Source organism: Neopelma chrysocephalum, unplaced genomic scaffold, assembly GCF_003984885.1.
Source record: "Neopelma chrysocephalum unplaced genomic scaffold, ASM398488v2 Primary Assembly neopelma1_22b, whole genome shotgun sequence".
NCBI classification, from domain to species: Eukaryota; Metazoa; Chordata; class Aves; order Passeriformes; family Pipridae; genus Neopelma; species Neopelma chrysocephalum.
The window spans coordinates 3,923,815-3,947,778 of record NW_020897690.1 but is presented as its reverse complement, the minus strand read 5'-3'; the positions used below and the strand labels follow the sequence as shown (position 1 = coordinate 3,947,778).

The following is a 23,964-nucleotide window of genomic DNA, read 5'->3' as shown; positions in this document are numbered from 1 at the left end:
AATTCGTTATGAATACTTCAACTCGACAAATCCTCCGATACAGTGGCCAAAGAAAGCTCTTGTGAATGTAAATCTGAATTGACTTAGACATAGAATCAGATGATTTGAAAACTGATGGAAAAGCTATAAAACACTGTAAAACCCAGCAGATGTCAAAGGGCAGGTTCTGACAGTTGATATCTTTACCAGTATCTCACACCTGGGGATTGTTTTAACCTTTTACATTTTCACTTCTTCCTGATGTACGTTTATATATTTTCGGGCAGGTGGAGGAGTCTGTTTCTTAAATCTTGAGAAATCAAGCCAGTAGACATCACATGTGGGGGCTCCAGGTGGTCTTAGATGTTGAGGGTTCCTTTGGCAGGTTCATATACCTGCCAGAAGTGAGGATATTCTGCCCAGTTAGTAAGAACTGATTAAAAGCAGAAAGTGGGGTGAGCTCTTACAATCCCTCCATATAAACAGTGAAGGGTAGGGCAGCAGTGAAGGTCCCTTCAGCATCCCCAAATCCTCCCAAGGCAGTCACAGCACTCATCCTTCCTCCCCACTGGTGTCATTTCCATCGGCACCACTCCTGCACCCAGCACAGTTCTAGTCACTATCAACACCTTCCCATGCATTTACAAGGAGTGGGTGGGTGGGTGAAATAGCAGGGTTCTCCCCCAAAGTTTAGACTAGGAAGTAGCTCGCAATTTAGCACACATGAGTAATTCAATAGTTTATTTTAAATGGAAAACATTGGATCTGCAATAATTAAATTTTCTGTATTTTGAGTATTATAACAGATAACAAAACAATGTAAACATTTGAAAATGCAAGAATAGGGCAAAATTACTTCTGTGATAATACAAGGCAAATGTTGGCAACCAGCAGCATTTTAAAAGCAACAACAGGAAACAGATTAGGTAAAGCACTAATTTATATAGCACGCTAGAAGTGCAACTGCTCTACAGGCTTTACCATGTTGTAGGACAAGTAAAGGATCAATTACACAAGGTTAAATCTATAAAAGAGTAACTAATCCACAGAATTTGAAAATTAGCCTTATATACCAATTTCCAGAGAGAATGTAAATACAATTTGATTTCTTGCATATTGCTCAAAATTTTGTGGTATTTGTCTTGGCTTGTATGTTTTTGTATTATGTATGAGAAAATGACACATTGTTGAAGTGCCCACTTCCTTTTAAACACTTGCACCATGAAATTTAAGCTATGTTAGCAGCCACCATTCAAAAAAACTCCACAACAAAACAAAATAAAAGTTGTCATAGTAGTAGGGCAAAATCCTGCTTTGAAAAATGAGGCAAATAAAAATACAGATATGACAATATAAACATTAAAAATTTTCATAAAGCACATAAAGTTCTACCTTATCCGTTCCTTTAGGAAAAAAAGATTTGCAAATGTGTATCTAAAACAAGTGTTAAACTTCAGTTCTATAATGCTTGAGTTTAGGAGCTAGGGTGACGTTGAATCCTTATGTTCCAGGTAATGTAATAATGTTCACTTTTAAACAGTGATTATGGGGCAACAAACATATATATGTGTTTATATTTGTAACTGCACCTTCAAGTAGGTCATTGAAGATACACTTATGGTGATAAAATAACCAAAGGGCAACTACATATTCTGCATAAACTCCTGAAGAATAGCTTGTCAATTAAACTTAAGCCTTTTACAGAGCAGTTTCATTTCTGAAAATTCGTCAAAAATTACAATAAGAATTAATGAAGCTTTAATCAAACCTGGTCTTCAGATTATTCCCCTTAGAATAAAATTATTGTTTATTTTCTAAGCATTTGACTTGACAAGGAAAACTTATTTAGGAATGTTTTACTGATGAAACAAAGTGGTCCAGATATTATAGGAAAGAATTAGATATTATATCTTTACAAACTAGACTTGAAACATCAAAATAACTTGAAAGAATGATTAACTGTGTAAGCAGGTACTAGGACAGATATAATGTGATTCAAAACTAAACAATTTAGCTAAATTTTTAAGTTCATTAGAATCTTATTAACCTGAACTGTCTGGAGAAGTTGCTGATACAAGGATTCACTTAACTGTATTAAACACTCAGTTTTTCATGAAGAAACAGGTACCAATGACAAACAGAGCTAAATACACAAAGCTCAAAGATCCTCAAGTATGCCCTCTTGGAAACCTGAATGAAGAAAAACATAGAAAAAGTTTAGATCATAGAAGAAACCAAAAGACAACTCAGAACTGTATGGTTAATATGCAGGGAATAAAAAGTTTCTGTAGTTCCACATTTGTATTTGCATTCTGCTTACAAAGTCTGGATTTAGGGCATCCACATTAAATGTCTGCATTTTTAATACAGAACAAAAGAGAATTTTCTTCTTGACAAATCTATGGTACCATGCACAGCTTTATCCTTCCTCTTAAGTCTGAGTTTTTAAATTTAAATCCTTCAAAATATTACGGTCAGTTGTGGTGTTGGAAGAAGGAACTTAAATTGCAGAAGTCTATCCACATCTTCTTAGCCAGTTGAGGTCAGGTAGCCAAACTACAATCTTAACTCTCTAAGAAAGGAAGAGACAGAATCTTAAGAAACTATTATTTAGCATTTATAAATGGTCAACCACACAGTAAATTAGATTACCTGGAAAAATCCTGCAGCAATGAAAAATGGATAGGATAACAGAAATAATGTTATGATTGCACCTATTTTTTTGGAGTATGTGTCAAGTACTTAGGTACCAACAACCTACTAATGAAAACAGTCCAAAGGTTATTTCTGCTACTAGATTTGATTAGGAAATTTTCCCCCATCATTAAAGAAAGGGACTTGGGGGTGCTGATCGACAGGAGGCTGAACATGAGCCAGCAGTGTGCTCAGGTGGCCAAGAAGGCCAATGGCATCCTGGCCTGCATCAGGAACAGTGTGGCCAGCAGGAGCAGGGAAGTGATCCTTCCCCTGTACTCTGCATTGGTGAGGCCACACCTTGAGTATTGTGTTCAGCTCTGGGCCCCTCAGTTCAGGAAGGACATTGAGGTGCTGGAGTGGGTCCAGAGAAGAGCAACGAGGCTGGTGAAGGGACTTGAGCACAAGTCCTATGAGGAGAGGCTGAGGGAGCTGGGGTTGTTTAGTCTGGAGAAGAGAAGGCTTAGAGGCGACCTCATCACTCTCTTCAACTACCTGAAGGGAGGTTATAGCCAGGCGGGGGTTGGTCTCTTCTCCCGGGCAACCAACAATAGGACAAGGGGACATGGGCTCAAGCTCTGCCAGGGGAGGTTTAGGTTAGATGTTAGGAAAAAATTCTTTACAGAGAGGGTTATCAGGCATTGGAACGGCCTACCCAGAGAGGTGGTGGATTCACCATCCCTGGAGGTTTTTAAAAAGAGATTGGACGTGGCCCTTAGTGCCATGATATAGTAATTGGAGTTGGATCAGGGGTTGGACTTGATGATCTTGGAGGTCTCTTCCAACCCTACCTATTCTATGATTCTATGATTCTATGAAATTGCTTTTTCATCAAAAGACTGAGCATTTTCAGAATCTTTTTTCAATGAAACCCTAAATATTTTCATTATGTACAAAAGGTATCATTTTAGCCTACTCTTTCACATCAAGAATGCATTTGAAAGATGGCTTTGTTGAAATGTCTGTATAGTGCCCTTCAAATTATAAGATAAATTCCTAAATGTTGCCTTGGGGAATACACCTTGTAGAAGAAACAGTCCAATAGTTCTCAGGCCAAAACTACTGAGAATTGTTCTGTAATTCCAGTTGTGTGGGTCTCCTGCCTTCATCTTGTGTTCATACAATATTCTTCCGGTAATGGCAGCAAATATTTTCAGGTGAAATGCTACTATTATTACTATTATCTGTGATGAATTTGCATCTTCTCATTTGCTAAATGAAATTTGGCAATGAAAACCAAAGGTCAGTATCTCACTACAATATAAGGAGCAGAACAACAGGAAGAGTTTTGCAGATCGGTGGAAAAGGCTTGGAACCTTCAGTGATATGTCTGTTCTTGCACCAACATTTGTGATGATGCAAATCCTTCTTCTAAAAAAATCTTTCTGTACTCATATATACTGTCATTTGGAAGCTCTGCTCTTATGATTGGTCTTAGAAGCCAAACTTCCCTTTCACAGTAGTTTTTGACCTTGAAAATGATAGGATGACTTTCATGAATAAAGGAGTAAGCATGGAGACTTTTTAAAAAATTCTGACTGCAAATATAAAACAGCTTAAAAAGAATCTCTAAACCTTTTCTGCAAGCTCTGTTTTCATGCAGGTCTTTATTCACACTGCATAACTATTCAAGTCTTACTCCTGTGGTGCGTTTGAGCTCCAGATTTAGACCACCTACCTGTACCAGTCTACATATGTGTTAAATGTCAAAACTCCTATTAAATTCAATGAAAACCTAGACAACTTACCCAACAGACTCTATAGAACTCACACAGCAGCAGATACCCTGCCCCCACTCCACATCCTGGACACTTCAACAGCCTTAGAGGTTCCAATGGCCCAATCTGCATGGCCTTGGAAAAAAACAATGTACCCAGCGTAGTCCAGGCCCCTAAATATGCTTAATGTCTGGCTACTCCTTTTACGCCAAAGAAAAGCCCGAGTCGGTCCCCAGAGAGTGGGGGATTGTCTATATATGGGCAAAACCAGAATGAATGAGAATGATTTAGTATTAGAGTTAAACATTCAGCTTCTTAAAATGTTAAATACTTCTCTCACGTTGTTTTATTGACACATTCCAGCAAAATAAAAAAAGAAAATTAGGATAATGCTGTGATTTCCTGGATAAGTCACGAGGCTGTGCAACCTGGCACATCAGTCATAAAAACTGACCCTTGCTGCAAGATAATAGTAAAAATGATTTTGTTGTCATGAGTTATAGAACCAAGTCCTTTCTGCTGACTACATCATGGAATTCCATTGTAAAGCCTTCTTACCCATAAATCCTAGTACACAGTAAAATGTGAAAACTTACAAGTAATTCTCAAGTGTTCAAATGAAAACATGCACTCAGAAAACATGTGCAGTAATACATAGTAGAGGAATTCAGAGCAAAGCTTTTCAGAATCAAATATGTAGGCACCCACCCAACAGCAGAAGTTATTTTAGCTCTGGTTTTCTTTTTAAATCAACACCAGTGAAGAACTCCTGTCAGAGGAATTTTTAAAAATCATATTTTAAACCCTTTACAGAAGACACTGTTTCCTCTCAAGGGTTTAAGCATCACCTACCATGAGCAACTTGACCCTGCAGCATTTAACTTGTAAATAAAAAAAAAAAAAAACAGAGCAAAAAAAAAGTAAAGTTCAGACCATTTGCAGAGACATCATTTCTGTTCATCAGTCCTCAGTGAAAGTCACAGACTTTGAACCTACAAATATCTATGCTGATCACTAAAACATATCACCTCTGAAGGAGGACCATGCCTGAACTGCCTGGCTTGAAGCAGGACAGGTGAAATGCAAGACCCAGGAGTAGAATATGCTGAACACTGAAGTATGATGGTCATAGATGGAAAGCTTCCATCCATACAATGTACTTTCTCTAGGAAAAGCAGAAAACTGATATATATGTTCACTGGAAGAAATATATTCACGTAAAGAAAGGAAGGACATATGTTGAAGCCAAAAGCCAGATTAAAAGATGCACAGGTTATATTTTCCTTCTTTATTTCTCTGTTTTTCTGTTTGCTTTGTGTAATGTACATTTTTGTGCTGTTGTGTCTGTGTGACCATCTTGCTTACATCAATATTTTCTTCTGAATAAATATACTTCTATTTATCTCTGAAACAGTTAACTGTATAGGCTACTCCTTCCTGCATGTTTTACTACTGATAATTTGTGATAGGCATTAGGGCATTAAAACTGGTGTGACTCTTATGCTATATATGTCCTTAAAATTCAAAGGAACATTCAAAGGTCAAGGTTGTTCTATCTTGCAAGACTACGATCAACAACCACTCATGATGTAGGCTGAAATATCTCATCACAAAACTATATTTATTCAGTTTATATGACAGACAGTCTTGTCCTTTGATTAGATCTCAGCACCACAAAAGCATTTATCCACCCCATTTCATGAAACGGTATCAAATGATACACATAGCTTCAGTTGCATGGTTTATGGTTTTAACTGCAGCTCAGATTCAAATGAAACACTGAAGTACAAAAACCAGGTTTATTTTAATCTGAGAGAAAATAAGCCAATCAAAATAAATTTAATCCAAACACTAAGTACTAGTAAGTACAAAATGTCTTTTTTTAACATTGCTTGTTTCACAAAAAAAAGCAAAGCTTTATTTGTCAGTGTCCAATGAAACTTAGCTTCTGTTACCTCATTATTTTGCTCTAGAAGCCATTTCTTTAGTAAAGTGATTCCTTTGTAGACAGCTGATATCATCATCATCATAATCCATAAGAGTAGGAACTACTACAGACATGTGATATTATTTTAATAAAAGAAAAATATTTAAAATTTGTAATAAGCATACCCAGAGTTTTCTTTCAGTACTCCAGAACATCCTAAGTAGAAGGCTTACTTCTTTTGACTATTCTTAACTTTGAATAACTTTCTTCTTTCTGCTCACAATCAAACAAACAAAAGAGGCAAAAACCAGTAAAGCAAACAAAGCAGTAATACTAAGTTAACAGTTCAACTAAAAAAGTTGTTTCTCATGAATGCTTAGTTGAATGCAAAGTAATTAATAAAAGGTTTTATTCTTCAATATAAATATAATTTAAAGTATGTTTATATGTACAGTGGTTAAATAATTAAGATCAGAGCTACTGGGAAAATACTCTTTTACATGCTGGCAACCATGACTTCCAAAACCAACTTGGTTGTCCAAACTTGAGATATAATGACTAAGGCTTACTCTGCAGAGAAGTATTTAGCAGTGTCTCCAGTTAGTGCCATTGTAGTTTAATCCAGAGAGAGGAGGAATCAGACTGACGAGCACCAGAGAGTACATCCCTACCCCAGTGAACAGACGAGTCCCTCTCCTATTCCTGAGACTCCAGCTGAAATTTCCCTAGAGCTGTGCATCCACCTCACTTAAGTCCAGCAGTGGCAGCGCTGCACTGACTGTGGCAGGGAGGCAGTGAGAACTTGCTGTGTCCTGACACTTTCCAAAATTAGTCCTTTGCCTGCCTCTGGGAATGACTCAGACACAGTAGGGCTTGTGAGCATGGAACTACCTCTGCAACTTGGGCAGACCAGATAAGCAGAGAACTTGTAGCTGGTCTGGCAGCACTTCTGGAATGGGGAAGGAGCACTGTCCTTTGTATTGGGGTGGAAGTTTCCCTTCAGTACTCAGACCCCTGGGGTTGCTATTCTAATGACCACAGTTATTTTTAGTTGCTACTTTTCTTCTCTTTATGAGATTGACTCTATTGCTGTAGCACTGCAGTGCTGGGTCTGTAACTAGTGACTCAGTTGTGGCCCTGTGGCAGGGCCTTTCCCAGCTGCAGCTGGATGGGGCCAGCTCAGAGCAGCTGGGCTGGCGCTTCCCACACCAACTCCTCTCTTCCCTGCTGTAGCTTGAGCTCCAGTGTATGATTGTGTTCCTGCAGCAGGCCCCTGGGGTTGCTGTACCGCCCTTTTATGAACTGCACTGAAAGAACAGAGTGTGTTCTTTTAATTACAGTTAAAACTTCCCGAATTGTCTTGTATTGGGCTTTAAAAGCTTAACAGAACACAAAGCAGTTTCTACAGAACGTTGCTGAAATCAAGCCCTTCAAATGAGATACTTACAGAGCCATTGACAATGCCCATAGTTATATTGGCATTACATAGCATTATGTTTTCTGTAGAATCAGAAGAACTGCTTCAGAAACAGTAACATCATTAAACATTTTAGTAGTGTCTTTTTCTGGAGACAAACATTTTAAATGAAGGCCTGAAGTAACAGTATCATAACCAATGGTTAATGTTAGTTTTATCCTGGTTATGGTTAGTTTTATTCAGAACCAGCTCAAAAAGATTTCTTAGTTTGCCTGTTTTACCTGGAACATGCTAAGATGAAAAAAATTTAGATTTCCTTTTTGTCGCTTAATTTAGGTCCTTCTGGACTGGATCAAGGGGGGCTTTTACCTGTCTTCTTCTGGCACAACCTTTCTTTACAGATTCTTCCATATTGCTCTCCTTGACTGATGAAGTCAGTTCTGAGGTCAGTGTTTCACATGTCAGATACTTGTTCCCTGTAATCATCTGAAAGTATACAAGTTTATATCTTCATTAGCAAAAAAAAACCGCACAAAAGTTTGAACAAGTTTTCTAATTGTTAAAATTACCTATGTTTTCAAAAGGTGCCCTCATAGCACGAAGTTGAGATACTCTACCAAATTACATGTTATGGATGAAAAAAGTGATAAGCACAGGACATTTCATCCGTGTGCCCAATACATGGGATATCATCCTCATTAAAACTGTACTGCAATCACCTCAGGTATTTATTTTATTGAAATGCAGAGAGAATCATAGAAAAATTAGGTTGTAAAGTACCCCTGGCTGTCATGTAATCATAACTTTTACTCAAAACAGAGCTAACTTCAAAAATAGATCACCTTGCTTTGGGCCTATTCAGTCAAATTCTGAGAATCTGAAAGGCTAACAACCTCAAAAACCCCTCTGTGCAACTTGTTCTAGTACTTGACCATTCTCACTCTGAAAATTTTTTCCTTATGTCCAGCAGGATTTTTTCCTGTTGCAACTTGTGCTTTTTGTGAAACTGTAATTAAACTTCCGTTTGCAAAACTTCCATGTTTGTCTAATGGCACAATGCCTTACACACAACCGCTGTCAGCATTACACAACTGAAGTTTGAGAGGAAGGAATTACTCCATTAATATGATTTCATATGAAGACAGACTGAACACCAAACAATTTTACCATGTTAACCTCACATAGATCTTGATAAACTGATAAACTGTCTTAAACAAAGAAAAACAAATTATCCCACCTTAAAAGTCCCACATAATAGTAGTGTGTGTCTCACATAACACAGTAAATCATTTTCCCTTTCAGAAAAAAAACAGCAGTGGCTGAAAACATTAGTTAGTAGAATTTTAGAAAACCATATTGAGAATGATGGCTGAACATGATGAAAGTCATGCTCTTTATTGCTTAACGTTGTTTTTGAATATACTGAATTTGTGAGAAGCAGTAAGAATGAGCCCTGTTATTTACTGTACCTGTTCAAAATTAGATCTGGAATGATGACTGGTTGTCTTAGTGATATAGTCCTTAGAATGGCGTGATGCTTCATTTTCTTCACTTCTGGCAATGCAAACTATATCTTTGAAGACAGATTCATGAATATTTAACCCCTCTCCTTTATTTGATCTCTTTGTTTGTTGCAGCGATAAACTGGAATTTGTAATTTCATTGTCTAATTTACAAATATGCGAGTGTACTTCCTTTGACTGGAGTTGTTCCTCAAGAACTTGCAGGGTATTTTGACTTGCAAACTTTTTTCCCCTTCTTGCACTGGAAATAGGAGAATCATATGCATTCAGACTCAGATCGGTGCTGGATTTCTGAAGCACTGGCCCAACATTCTTAAGAAAGAAAGGAGAATTTGCCTTTTTGTGGTTGACTTCACTTGAATTCCCACCTGAAGTTGAGTTTTCAGAAAAATCAGAATTAGTATTTTGTCCACCAGACTCTGTTTTCCATTGAAATATGGGTGTACCATGTTTTGTGTGTGTTTTTGTTTTCATCACCTGAAATATGTTACTGTCAGTAGGATTTTTGACTGGCAAATTTTGAACTTGTTTGAAAACCTGAGTTATGCTGGACTTGTGCACAGTCAGCACAGAAGATGAAACACCCATAACTTTTATTGGTCTTTCAGCATTTTCCCTTTTCTTCCTATCCATTTGATTTGTGGCCTTCCCGTTCATTTGCATCAACTTTCCTTTGAAAATTGGTATAATTTTGCTGACTTTAGGGTGAGAGAGTTCAAAGGCTGAGTTTACGGGTATTCCTAAAGATTTCGCAACTGGTAACTCCGATACTCCCGGTATTTGCTTATTATTCATTGATTTCTCTGCTGCTTCAATGCTAACCTCTCCTGCACCCTCGCTGCTACTCGAAAAACTGCGTGTTCCTGGCTCTTTGAGCAAACGCTCCATCCAGTGGCTGTTTTCCGTACTGCACGGTGAAGGAATTCTAGGCAAAGTCGGTTTCCTTGGAGGAGCCTGCGTTAGAGATACTACACAAACCATCTCACCATCCAATTTCATATGTTTAGATTTTATTTCCTGCAATAAAACAAGAGTTGTTAAATTGAATGAACTGGATTTAAAAAGTCGGATAGTGCATCACGATATGATATCAACCTAATACACATCACAATATAAGCACACATTTTCCTGTTTTGAATCAGAATTACTATATTTTTAAACAACATTTAGTTGTCACTATAAATTAAGGTTTTTTTTTCATCGCCTCCAGTTCTTTGTTTATAAACTATGCTGGAATATCGTATTTATCAGCAGGAAACAAATTTAAATTACAGTCATCATCTTGGTTTAGTGCTTTCCAACTGGATAACGTCTACCCCTTTTGAGGTGGTCTGCACAGGGTTTGATTGGCAGGGCTCCTTGTCTCTTAAGACTTCTAAAAGCATCTGTATTCTAAGCAAAAGACAGTTTGGATGTCTATAAAAACTGCAGATGACACAGAGGAGCCATTCTGGCTTTGATCACTGAAGACACATAAACAGGAACTGCTTTCTGAAAGAGGATTATAGTATTTTAGAAACTCTGCAACTTCTGTCACTATTCTTTGTTCAGAATTAATTACTTCATTTCTTCTTTCACTACTTCTGAAGAAACTTGAGTCTCAGCCTTTGTCACAATCTCAAATTAAAGGAGTTTTGATTACTTACCTCCTTTCCAACACTAGACATGGAGCAAATCTTACAGCTTGGTTTTAAATGCTTAAGTTCACAGAACTTTCTTTTTAAAAATTAATATTGTTATATTATTAACAATAATTAATTATATATTATATATAATTACATAATAGATATGTTATGCACTTATTATTAGTGTTATTGTTATTATTATTATTAATGCTTTGAGTTGGAAGGGACCTCATAGGTCATCTAGTTCCAGCTCCCCTTCCATGGGCAGGGACACCTTTCACTAGACGGGGTTGATCAAATCCCCATCCAACCTCGCCTTGAAAACTTGCAGGGATGGGGCATCCACAACTTCTCTGGGCAACCTGTGCTAGTGCTCACCACCCTCACAGTAAAGAATTTCTTTCTAATATCTAATCTAGATTTACCCTCTGTGAGTTTAAAGCCATTCCTTATTGTTCTGTCACTACATGCCCTCGTAATAGTAATAATAGTAATAGTAGTAGTAATAATAACAATAATGTAATTGTTATTATTGTTATGGAAGAGAGCTGAGAAAGTTCTGGATATCCAACTGTTAAAAAGCATCTATAGAATTGCAAATACTGATAACACCAAGTCCAATTTTTTAATGTATTTGTGATATGAATAATAACAATGGCAAATAACAATGTAATTTTTCCTTCCACATTTAATTAAATGTTACAGGATTGATAGTTATTTGTTGTGAAAAGCACAGTTATATGCTCTTACTGTGCTCTGAATATGATAAAGACCACTTCATACCATGAAAAAGCACACACCATCAATATGTTTATAAAAAAGCCTCACACCCACCGGAGCCCTGGAGAGTTCTTGTGTACCATAAAATGCTTTACTTGTCATCTTCACTGGGAATCCACACAGTTGTGAAAAATTGCTCTTCATGTCAGAAACAAAAGAGTTCACTACACTTTCTGCATCTGTTCTAGGGAAATACTGCACTGGCTGACTACGAACGCAACTTAAAGGATACCTGAATAAGTGTTAAGGGATACATAACAAGTTTCTTTATGTTTCTATAATTACTAATCATCTTCGTTGAGAAGAAAGCATGAACAGGTCTAAAGCTTTTTTAAAAAGGTGAAAAAAAGCATTTAGTTTCTTACAGGACTGAAGCTTATAAAGTTACAGGACTTCAGCATGACTATACCATACTAACCTACAGTAGTAAAGATTACTCAGTAGAAGTAATCCTTAGTCTAGTCTTTCCTGGCAGGAAAATTCTCTTTAAAACAAATATTTGTTGGGCATGTTTTTACAGGAATTTAACTCTTTCTTTTACATCACCATTTAGAGTGGCATTATTACGTTTACAGAAATGGCTCCATTTGACTATTATTCAACACTTTGACAGAGACTTGACTAAATATTTTGTTTCAATTTGTCCAGTGAAACAATTCTCTACTGGCTTCTATAAAAGTATGAAGAAGAAAATGTGGTGCACTCAAAAATGAAAAGCAGAGCTTTGCTAGAAATGTAGTAGAGGAAATGTAACAAATATATTCTGAAAGGATACGTGAAGAACCTTTCCCCTATTGGTTTGAAGTAAACACTCAAGTATATTTTTGTCTCTTCAAGATCCTCAGGAAGAATATATCCATACTTCACAAAACCAAACACAAATATGTATTACAAATACAAACTCAATAGGCACAAAAAAGGGAGTGAAAAATGAAAACTGTATATGTTTCTTACCAAACTCTTCCAGTGCACCTGAAATTCTTTATATGAACGGAAAGGAGATTCTGAAGGAATTATATGGCTGATGTTTATGATTTGACCCATTTTCATGCTGTGCACAGGTAAAGAAGGGATGCTTAGAATGAGTGTCAAAAAATCCAGCTGATTTTCTTTTGGAAAAAAAAAATAATTTGGCATTCAAAGTATTTACAGATTATTTTTGTTTTCAGGACATTTAGCTCATAAGTTTATGACATAACAATAGCAATACTTCCTGAAGTGTGGAAAAGAACTTGGCATCTACAAGTCTAATTTATCTTGTCTGTAATACTCACTACCAGTGAATATAGAAAAAAAGCAAATATATCATTGCTTCTCATATTTTTATGATGAAAAAGCATACATAAAAATAGTTTGTGGCAATGATGGAAATATTTTTTCTTTAAATTGACACTTTCTGCTAAAATTATATTTGAGAAAAAATGATGCTTTTGCATACAACAGAAGTAGCACAAAATTGAACTAATACTTAAATGTGTAATTTATGATTCATCAGTTAATTTTTCTCATTTTCCATAACATTGAGATAATAAAAGAAAAAAAAAGATTCCTGAATGTAAAACAGACCGCAAAACAGAAGTGTTCTTATCAGTAGTATCAAGTTCACAGTTTGTAGGGCAAGCATTCCAGGAAGTGTTTATTTCTGCTGAAATGTAAACAGATTCCTACCTTGGCAAGACATAGCACCAGTTACTTAATATGGAATGTTGGTGAATAACTGTATTTTCATTGCTGTCAAACAGCTTTACAGTGTTTTCTAAAATATCGAAATCTCCCAGCTTAAAAAAGAAAAAAAAAAGTTCTTTTGAAATATTTCTACAGTCATCCAAAACTAAAATTTTCAAAAGTAATTGTGTATCTCAATACACTGAAGCTTAATACATTATTTTTCTTTTACCAGCTCTCACAGACTGATTATTTTAGAAGATATTCCTGTTATCAAATTGCACATTATCTTATTTTAGAGCCCACACTTCCGTAAGCTATACAAGTACAAGGTTTAAAGTTTATTTAAATCAGTGATATTTAAACTTTATTTGAAATGCTTTCGTAAGTAAGAGTACAGGAATTTATCAAACTGAGAGCTGTCTTACTTCCATGCACATTTTTTAAAATGCAAATCAGAAACCCATGTTTGACATTCTAGTAACTGTGTATGTCACTTTGCCTAGTCAAGTGCAAATATCCAAGTGACAGAATTAATGGGACATGCAGTTTCATCCTCTGAGAAATCAAAAAACACCACACATTTTCACAATGTCAAAATTTGACTCTATGGGACAATCAAAGACTGAGATTCGAGAAACATTTTATCTTCCTATGGTCTACCAGGGTTTGTGTTTATTCACTGACAGGAAAATCTGGACATTTCTGTTTTAGAAAGGTATTGAAACGATCAAACTGATAATGAAGCCACATCATGATCACGTCCATCATTGGTCTGTGTTGTTTGGGAATTGGATTCCTACAGATAGCTTTAATGCTTATGCTGTCCCAAGCACATCTTAGAAGAAATCTTATTCTTCTATTCTAAGAAAGAATTTTAGAAGAAACTGGCAAGCCTGACAAATATGACCCTATATGGACATATGCACCAATGGTGACATGGCTGTCACAATGGATGGTAAGTTTTCAACCTCAGCCACGACTTGTTAAACAATTTATTCATTATGCTTACAAGCAGCATAGTCCTGGCTGCTCCAGTACTTTGGAGGCTGCAAAGAATATGAAGCAGACTCCATAATAATCATATACATAATCATATACAGGGACTTCAAACATGGTGCTGACAACTCACTGGTAGCTTCAATGTTGTTACTCAAAAACTGTCTATGTATTACAGTAAGACTGAATACTTTCTAGAAAACACTGCTAGAAGGAAATCTAGAATTACAAAACACTCCACTACTATATTCTGTTTGCATTTTTGAAAGGTCTCTTATAGAATCTCAATTTTATAATGTTTGCTAGAATGTATCAATATAGATACGATATGGATGTTATGCTCTTATAACAGGTGCAGATAGTCAATGACTATGATTAATGTCTCAGTGCAATCAGAAATAAGCACTTCTATCCCTGTCATGCTAATTGGAAGTCACCTAACAGAAGACAGAGATTAATAAGACAAACACAGTCATAGAAAATATAACCGGCTTATACCTCAGGGGGTGGCAAACGAATACAGCAAGCCTCCACACTGATGCAAAGCTGTCTCTCTGACACATTGAGGTCTACAACTAAAATTAAAAAAAGCAGAAAGCCTTGTTTTGAATTACAGTGGATCTGTTAGGCAGAAAGCTAACCCAGGTATTTATTTAAGGTAATTGTTAGTCAAAATGCTGCATTTGAAAATCAAAAGGCTAGACTTTCTCAGCATGGAAATTAAAACCAAGAGCATTTTCTATGAAAGTAAAAATAATAATGAATTACCATTGTACAGTACATCTCCCTAGAAACTCAAGGCTGGATGTGCAACTGGATGCTTCATACTCTTATCTTTCAATAGGAAAGACTATATGAGCAAGGCATGCATTTATTGGCACACCTCCATAACTTTTACCCAGCTTTGAGTTCCTCAACATATGTCCCTGTTACAAATTTAGGCTCCAATATCCCCAAATGTAGCCTTGACCTTTTATATAGGAATAAAAATATTACTTTGTAATTTTTGCAGTAGCTAAACAGCATGCTTTGTGACTTCACTTTTGTGAACAACAAACATAGTACATACTGACAGTCACTATAGCTCATTTTCCTATCTATTATTATGAAACTTTCACATCACTTGCAAGACTCATCATCTGGGGCAAGTGCATTTATTTACAATAATCATAACTTTAAATGGGTAAATTTCAATCTATGGCTGTAGATTAATAGCATTAAAATTACCTTTTTTGTGGGTAATTTTTCAAAGGTTCGGTTGAGCTGACAACTATTACAGACAGAGCATCATCTGCCATCAAGTGTATTTTGACAGAAGTGATTTCAAAATGAAAACCAAAGACACAAATGCCAAGACTGTGGCAGTAGGAAAGTATTTAATTATACTTTGCTCTCTCAAGTTTATCATTAACAGAATTTGTACTTACCAACAGCATTTTGCCTTCCTGAATGAGACAGAAAGTCTTTTCCTTAACAAATAAAATAGATAGGCATTATTTTCTAAACTATACGTCTAAAGTCTTTGTGGGGAAAAAAAAATAGGAATCACACAGTTTTGTTCGCGTGCGCCAGGAATGCTGAAAGGTGCGTTCCTTTTAAGGAGAGAAAACCTGCTCTATCTACTTTTCACTGATTCATGAACATCTTATATAAAAAAGAAATATGTGTAGAAGCATATTACTGGACAGCAATTTATACATCGCTTTTTCCTCCTGGTAAGGAGCAACTATTTTTAAGTGACATAGGAACATAGAACTTTTTTTAATTGACTAACAGTTAATACACTTCTCAGGATCAAAAGCAAATCTGTATAGTATTACTATGTATTTTACCAAATATGTTTTGCCCAGCTTTAGCAACATAAAGGATTAGACAAGCTGCATGTATCAGGGTCAGGTTGCTGCCGGTGATGCCTTTGTTGCAATCAGCTTTGTACCATCTAGCCCTCTACTTCTAGCTGCTACTCCTGAATCAGTTGATTTCATTTTGAGAGCCATATATTGTGAAGATACTGAGAATAGGATACTGTTATTATTGTGGCTGGAAATAAGATAACACCATATACACTTTTCTCAGTGTACATTTGAAATTATGTATACAATTGCTCTACTTATTAGGAGGACACCACAGGATCTGAAGAATACCTGCCACTGCTGAAAGCATGAATCTGAAAAACAGGCCCAATTTTTGGAAGACATTCACTGTCCAACAATATTTGGTTTGGAAATTATTGATCTGGTACACTGCATTCAGTTGAAATAATTATTTGATCTATTACAAAGGTAAGGATGAAGATGAAAAAGTGAATGGTATGTCCATTCATGTCCATTCTGTTTATTAACGTGAATCATTGAACTTAGATAAAGGAACAATAAAGACGCAATTAAAGAAAAAAAATAGGGCAAAGGAACAAAACCATTTATTATAATGAATGAAATAATTATGGAAATTAAATTATGGAAAATAAATGAAACAATAAAAAACTGAAAACTAATGCTTGATCCCTGACCCAGGTGAGCCAAATACCTTGCACCAAGAGATGGCCAGCCTTGTTCCATTTGGGTGCAAGTCTGGCTGTAAGCGTATAGGAGAGACAGGTTTGGAGGATGTCTGGAGTAACTGTTTGTGGTGCTTCCAGCTAATAACAAAAGTGTAAAAAAGAAACATACATTATTAATAATTTAACAGATTTTTTCAAAAGCCTCAGTCAAAATTTAAGCAAATATACTGCTACTGCATCTTAGAGCCAAATCCTAGTGTATGTCACACATAATCTACTTAGCTACAGGAGGAAAGAATAATAATAATATTTGATGTAGGCATTTAGATTTCATGCGTCAAAGTAAGGTGCAGTACAGATCCTATAATGTTTTCACAGGGCTGAAAATAGACTTGGTGAAAAGATCAACTGAACTATCTGGAGTACTTTACTAGATATGCAACTCTTTCCAGACAATAGGCACAACATCCAAAACTGACATTACCTCTGCTGTCAAACTCAAGACCAGAGATGTTTTCTTGCAATCACAATAGATAAATGTAGCTTTGCTCACCCAGCAGCACCACTTGCCTGACTGTCTGTCCTGCAGAGCTTTCTCTTGACCATTAGCATTGGTCAAGAATTGGTCAAGAAACTAATTATAATGGCTTAAAAAGACTTAACTAATACATCTCCAGAGGGATGTTTCTAGTGAGATCCTGCAAGGAACTACTTGCAGATCATGGTGATTAACTATACTTCGTGCTTCTTATCTGCTGGTGTTGGAAAATCTAACGATGACAGGTTAGCTGTATATATCAACATAAAGCAGTTTTGTGAGATAAGCAGATTTAAACAGTATATGTCTTATTATTCCAGATAAGCATTTGCAGTTCTTGGAACAAAGAAAAATACACCCAACTGGCTGTTCCAGTGAATTATGACAGGTACCGGCTTTGATTACAATCAGTCTTTTGACTCAGCAATTCTAGTGCATCCACACATACATTCATAAACCCCACAGATGTTGCAGCAAATTATACACATAATGCACTAAAAATATATCAGCTGTTAAACTCAGGGTTTCCATTTCTTCTCTGTGCTTTTGCTTTGTTTTCCTATACAGGCTGAGTAAACCCAAAGGTGAATGGGGAGACAGCTCAGCTGCCTGGACATCCCCTGCTGGGGAATATACGGGGCACTGGTGGAGGGGATGATCGGTAGGAGAGCCGAAAGCTTTGGCCCAAAGGGCAGGTTGCCAATGCCCCTCTGCAGGATCAGGATCCCACTGCAACTGAGAAATCTAGGGAAGCTGTTCAAGAACTTCTAAAAACTGACAAAGTATACTTACGATACCCAGACTCATAAAACGCATTTTGTCTATGGGGCAGATTTTTTCACCTGAAACTTGGTTTCTGTAGTTCAAATTGCATGGCCTATGAAAAATACTCATCTCTGGCAACAGCAATTGCAGGCAAGTGTAACAGACTCAAGAACTGTTATATTTCAGCACTTACAGTAGCTCCTTGTCTCTCTACATAGGCTTGACATATTCCTGAGTTGTAAAATGGTATCTAAAAATAACAATTAAAAAAAAAATAAATCAAGTGTCTGGAATTAAGAGGTGTTTTACCAAATCGTAAATTAAATTCTGGTACAACAGTGACTTTGCCTTTGAGAAACATGCTCCGGAATAGTTAAGCAAACATGTTATCCTGTATTTTAAAGGAGATAACTAAAATTAGTTCAGGCATCTGTCATAGTGTAGTCTCATTTCTACCTGAAGATACATTAACAAACAAGGAAAAGTCTGCCCAAAACACAATTGCGGAACTCTGCTTCTCTTCTTGCAAATTTGGTGGCATCTTACCAATTGAGCCCATTCCATTCCACAAAAAGGTTCACAATCCATTTCAGTCAAAAGAGTAGAGGACTTAAGGTGTTCTCTACATCACTAATGCACAAAAATAAAAGTTTACTTTAAATTAAATATTTTTACTTTTCCCTGATCCTCAAACAAAACACTTCTTAGAGAAACATACATGTATGTGTAAGAATACAATCGACCCCTAGCTGTAGTTTGGTTCAGGCTGATCAAGAAGCAACAGGTCTCACATCTTTGGGATGAACTTGCAAGCTAGAAAGTCCCTGGCTCACGTACAAGGGAGTGAAGGTGTCTTGAAAAATATTTCAAAAGGTGTTTTTGAAACCCAAAAGTACAAGATAACCAAAGTACAGAACAAGATATCAGCACTAAATCAAAGACATCTGTCTTATCTGTACAATTGACTAAGAGCCAACTCCTTCATCATTTTAATATTAAGATCAGGATGGGCTCAATTTGAGCTCTCCCTGAATGCCAACCTACACAACAGCTAGCCTGCATGGCAGGTGACCCTCCCCTTGAGCAGGGACCCCTCTCAGGTTTCGAGATTCCATACCTGAAACTAAGAGATCCTTCCTTACTCAAGGCCAGGAGAGCCCTTACCTGTGATCTGCAGTAAGTGACTGATAGCATGCTGAATTAACACTATGAAGCATTACCAATCCATGCAGCTACTCAGATACTATAAACATTGTATGGATAATTCCACTGAACAGTTGATCAAGTCCAAGACTAAGATTGGATCCAGCCACATCTAGGCTCCAAAAAGGAGTTCAGAAAGCAAGGGGGTCCACTCTGAACCTATGACTCAACTGGAGGACATGTTACTCCCTGCATCTCTTCTCTCTCTGAGTCATTCTAAGACAATTTTCCTTTGTATGTTTCTTCCATGTAGTAATTATGGAGGCAAACCTTGCCATCAAACTTGCTGAACCTTGTTAAGCCACTGTTAAAACTTTGCTAAATTCCATCAAACTCATCGAAATCTGTCAAATTATTATTTTACCTCAATAAAGCATACTGTTGCTTCTCTGAGTGAGGTGCATTCTGCACATCTGCAGCAGCATGTAACTACAGATACTTATTTACACAGTGATACTGACCGCCATTACAACTGAAATTTGATTCAGTGTTCCAGTAATAGGTGCAGAAAGGATCTCTTGATACAGGAATAATAACTGTCTATTAAAAAAAAGAGAGAAAAAAATTAAAAAATAGTTTTACTCACTTGATTTTCTCAGCTTATTTTCCTCACCTTCTGCAAATATAATACTTTCCACTCTTATTAAGTTTCCAGTGGTTCAGTATAATAAATTGGACTAGTCCAAGTTACTTGCTCTAGAAGACCCACAGTGGCCTAAGACAAAGACTACAGGCATTTGGCACATAAACAGAACCCTCCAAAAGCACTACTTTTGGTAGAATTTCTCATTTCTCCTCTTTTCTATTAAAGGGAATGACATAATGCATGGTGAATGTTAGGGAGCATACTTTTGCTTTCCAAATATTCTTTTCACTGAGTCTCAGCCCACATAAAGCATTCCACTTTTGCAGGTGAACACAGATTAATTTTAACCATTTATTAATCTGATGTATGTGGCCCCTGTTAGTTTTAGCTGATGAAATTTAAAACCTAATGGAAATTTGTTTTTTCTCCCCAACACTCAGCAAGGCCCCTGCCCAAGAAAAAAACTCTATGTTAAATAATTTTGTATGGCTTGCCACTGATAAGAATTTTGTTGATTTTATTACAGTTAATTCTAGTACTTCTAATAAAATATTTGAATAGCAACCACCAACAGCTTCTGAAAATAATAGCCCACAAAATTCTTTACCTGCAAGTTTTTATCTGTGTACTCCTTGTCTCAGCTTCTGGTATCTGAGAACTCAGTGTTATTGTAGCAGCACAGAGTTTTTGCAGCTCTGGTACATTGACAAAGAACAGAGACTGGTGCATGGTTTTATTCATGGTATATAGTTGATTGCCCCAAGGCAGCACCCGGGTCTTAAAATAAAAAATTAATTCATTTTTATAAGGCAAATATTTGTTTACAGAACTTTATAAGTATATGGCATTAAGTAAATGAATAATCAATTATCTTCCAATTAAGAATAGGTAGGAAATACAAGAATTTAGTCAATTAAAACAGCTCAATATCCTTTTGTTATATGTAGTGAATCATACTTGAAAAAATCATTATTTACAAAAGCCAAAATATTCAGACTAGAGGCAAGGACAAAAGTATACAGAGTACATGCATATACATGTATGCACCTCTGTAATTTTTGGAACCTCCTAAAAAGCACCAAAAGGATCCAGAATTTCAGACTGAGAATGTGATCCTTTGATGCAGTACAAACAACTTCATGTCAGTAGGAATAATATGAAGTTGTAGCTCTTACCTGTCTTGTTGGACACCTGTTGTGTGCTTCTATGTATTGCAGCACAGGCTGAGCTGTAATGTAATATTTATGACAAAAAAATAACATTTCAGTATTTGAATTAAAAGACACCTTTTAACAATAGCACCTTTCTCAATCAAAGTGTTTCAATGAAAGACAAGCAGATAGAAAGTCTCCTTGTTATGAAAAGCCAAGAATAAACACTGCACAGCAGAAAAAGATGTTTTAATAGTTCTTCCCTCTCCAAACCCTTTTGGAAAATGGTCTCACCATTGCAGTTAAGACAGCAATAAATATTTTGATTCCAAATTTTATGAAATCACCAGATATTCCCTTGAAAAGCTACTTTGTAAAGCATGATAAAAAATTATGAACTGGAAATATATTTTGAGGACCAATGTCAAAGATAATTCCACTGTTCTGATTTTGCTTTGCTTACACTGTAACACATTAAACAGATTAACTTTAGTCATATCCTAGAAAAATCACAAGATTAATGTTTTATAACTGTAATTTAAAAGAAAATAGCATGTTTCCTTGTTTCTTACCCTTATAGGAAAACACATTTCAAGTTTTTTCAACAAGTATGAAAAGAAGATTTTTTTAAGATGCCAGCCAAGACTATCACTTCATCAGGGAACTCCAAAAGCTACAGTTCAAGGGAAAAGACCATTTTAAACAAATGAGAAAAAAATCTTGTCTTTTTGCAAACCCAGAGAAGAAAGCCCAAGTCCTCTGCTTTCATAATGTTTATTGGGGATTTTTGTGCCAGCAATGTTGTAAAACACATGCTGCAATGCTACCGTGCCCTGCTTGCTGTTTGAGGCCAACTCCCCTGTGAGAACCACTCGCTGTATAATGCATAAGTTAAATCTTCCCAGACATCTTAAAAGTTAATGGGACAGAGTGCTTGCAAAAGGCTTCTCCCATCAGGGGAGAGGATAAAGAGAGGAGTACCAGTTAACACAGAACTACTAGTTAAGAAAGAACTACCAGTTATAAATCACAGGAAATAAACTCAACTGCCTTCTGTACGAGAACTTTAAGTGTGTGGGAGAAATTACACCTTTAGATGCCAATAATCACAACACGTGAACTTGAAACCACCTACTAAGTGGTTTCTGTTCTGAGTTCCTACTAAGCTGAACAGAACATAAGTCAGAGAATGGCTATTGCTGTTTTTCTGTCAGAAAAGGCAGGTAAATCACAGAGCTTGGCAGCGATATTTGCAATTTTCAGTTAACAACCTGGAAGATGAAGAGTCTCCTTATTAAAGCTGAGAATACCACCAATCTGAGAGACAGTGGCTATTCTTACTGTCAGGCTGACGGTAAAGAAGTAGAGGCAGGACCTGAAGGTGGTGGTGGGGTACAGTGAAGCTGTCCTGCACACACACACAGAGTACAGAACATCTGTAAGCACCAGCTCTGAGAAAAGGCGACAGGTCATGCTGGGTAAATTCTATGCCACAAAAAAGCTCAAACCAAATCAAACCAAACCCAACCCAACCCAGCCTGTAATCACGCTGGAGCGTATCCACGAGACTACTGCTGTTGAGGCACCCAAGTTGTGTGTGGACGTGACATGGTAATGGGGGGACCCGTACTGGACCGACATACAAAGCCATCAAACACATCCGAGACCAGAGCTAAGGAAACATGTTTTACCTCAGAGAAAACTGAGGGGAAACAGGGTGCTGGGCGGGGGACAGAGCCTCACCGAGAGGAGGGGAAGGCGCTGCTCCCTGAGCCCTCAGCCCACCCGGCAGCGAGGCAGGGCGCTGTCACAGGGAAGCCTCTCTCCAAGGCCCGCGGGAGAGCTCTCCTAAGGCACGGCGAGGGGCTCCTGCGACAGCCGGAGGTTTTGAGGAGCTGTGAGGAAGCAGCCGAGGCAGGGAGGCTCCTGGAGCCGCCTCTGCCGGGATCACCTCACGGCGCTGCGCGGGAACAGCGGCAGACGCGCGCGGGCGCCTCCAGGCGCTCCCGCCTGCCTGGATAATCGAGGGCGGGGAGGTCTGCGAGGGTAACCTCCCGGCCAGCGCCTGGCCTGGTGGGACACTGGGCAGGAGAGGGAAGGGTGCTCCTCATCGGCACGGCAGGCTGCCGCTCGCACCTGCAGAGGGAAGACCGGCGGCAGCCGCGGTGGTGAAAGGCAGCTCTTCGGGCGCCGTCCCGCGGTCGCAGCTTGGCGGGGCTCGGCGGCCGTGACCCGCCGGGAAGGTGGGAAGCGACCTCCCGGTAGGGAAGCTCGGCAGCCGGGCCGAGGCAGAACGCGGGGCACGGCGTGCCCGGGCGGGCACGGCGCGGTGGGAGCCTGGGCACAGCCGCGCCGTGTGTGCGCTGTAAGGCAGCCCGGCACGGCGTTGTGGGCATTGCCCGTGCCAGGGATGCCTTAGCCGGGCACGGGCAGCACTTCGCACAGCCGGGGCGCCAGCCGGCCTTATCGCAGCGGCACGAGGATAACTTGGATTAGATGTTAGGAAAAAATTCTTTACTGCCGGGGTGATGAAGCACTACTGGAACGGGCTGCCCAGAGAAGCTGTGGGTGCGCCATCACAGGATCCCAGAGCTGCTAGTGTTGTAAGGGTCCTCTGCAGATGATCTAGTCCTAGCCCCCTGCCAAGGCAGGGTCACCTGGAGCAGGTTACACTGGAACGTGTCCAGGTGGGTTTGGAACGTCCCCAGAGAGGGAGACTCCACGACCTCCCTTGGGCTGCCTGTTTCAGTGCTCTGCCACCCTCAGCGTAAAGAAGCTCTTCCTCACGTTGAGGTTAAACTTCACGTGTCTCAGTTTATGGCCTGCGAACACCACCCCACTACCGCTCTCCGCCCGCGCCCCCTGCACCGGTAGCGTGACCAGCAGTGGTCACG

General features: G+C 38.1%; 1 protein-coding gene across 9 annotated transcripts; it reads right to left on the bottom strand.

Moving 5' to 3' along the window:
* Positions 1–23,959, bottom strand: CUNH18orf63 (chromosome unknown C18orf63 homolog). 9 transcript variants are annotated; one of them, XM_027678285.1, is made up of 15 exons: positions 21,095–21,653; positions 20,527–20,696; positions 19,795–19,873; positions 18,324–18,380; positions 16,854–16,965; positions 15,755–15,796; positions 14,826–14,902; positions 13,332–13,441; positions 12,618–12,714; positions 12,439–12,524; positions 11,718–11,895; positions 9,205–10,275; positions 8,105–8,221; positions 6,504–6,591; positions 2,056–2,169 (listed from the first exon to the last, which is right to left on the bottom strand). In XM_027678285.1, exons 1-14 carry the CDS (start codon positions 21,179–21,181, stop codon positions 6,535–6,537), a joined length of 2,340 nt encoding a protein of 779 aa, XP_027534086.1. In that variant the 5' UTR covers positions 21,182–21,653; the 3' UTR covers positions 2,056–2,169; positions 6,504–6,534. The 9 variants fall into 9 exon arrangements, with proteins under 9 accessions (XP_027534143.1, XP_027534078.1, XP_027534096.1 ...); XM_027678277.1 differs by lacking the exon at positions 6,504–6,591 and having other exon boundaries at positions 2–2,169; XM_027678333.1 differs by lacking the exons at positions 6,504–6,591; positions 21,095–21,653 and adding an exon at positions 23,207–23,959 and having other exon boundaries at positions 3–2,169.
* Between the last annotated feature and the right edge of the window lie 5 nt (positions 23,960–23,964).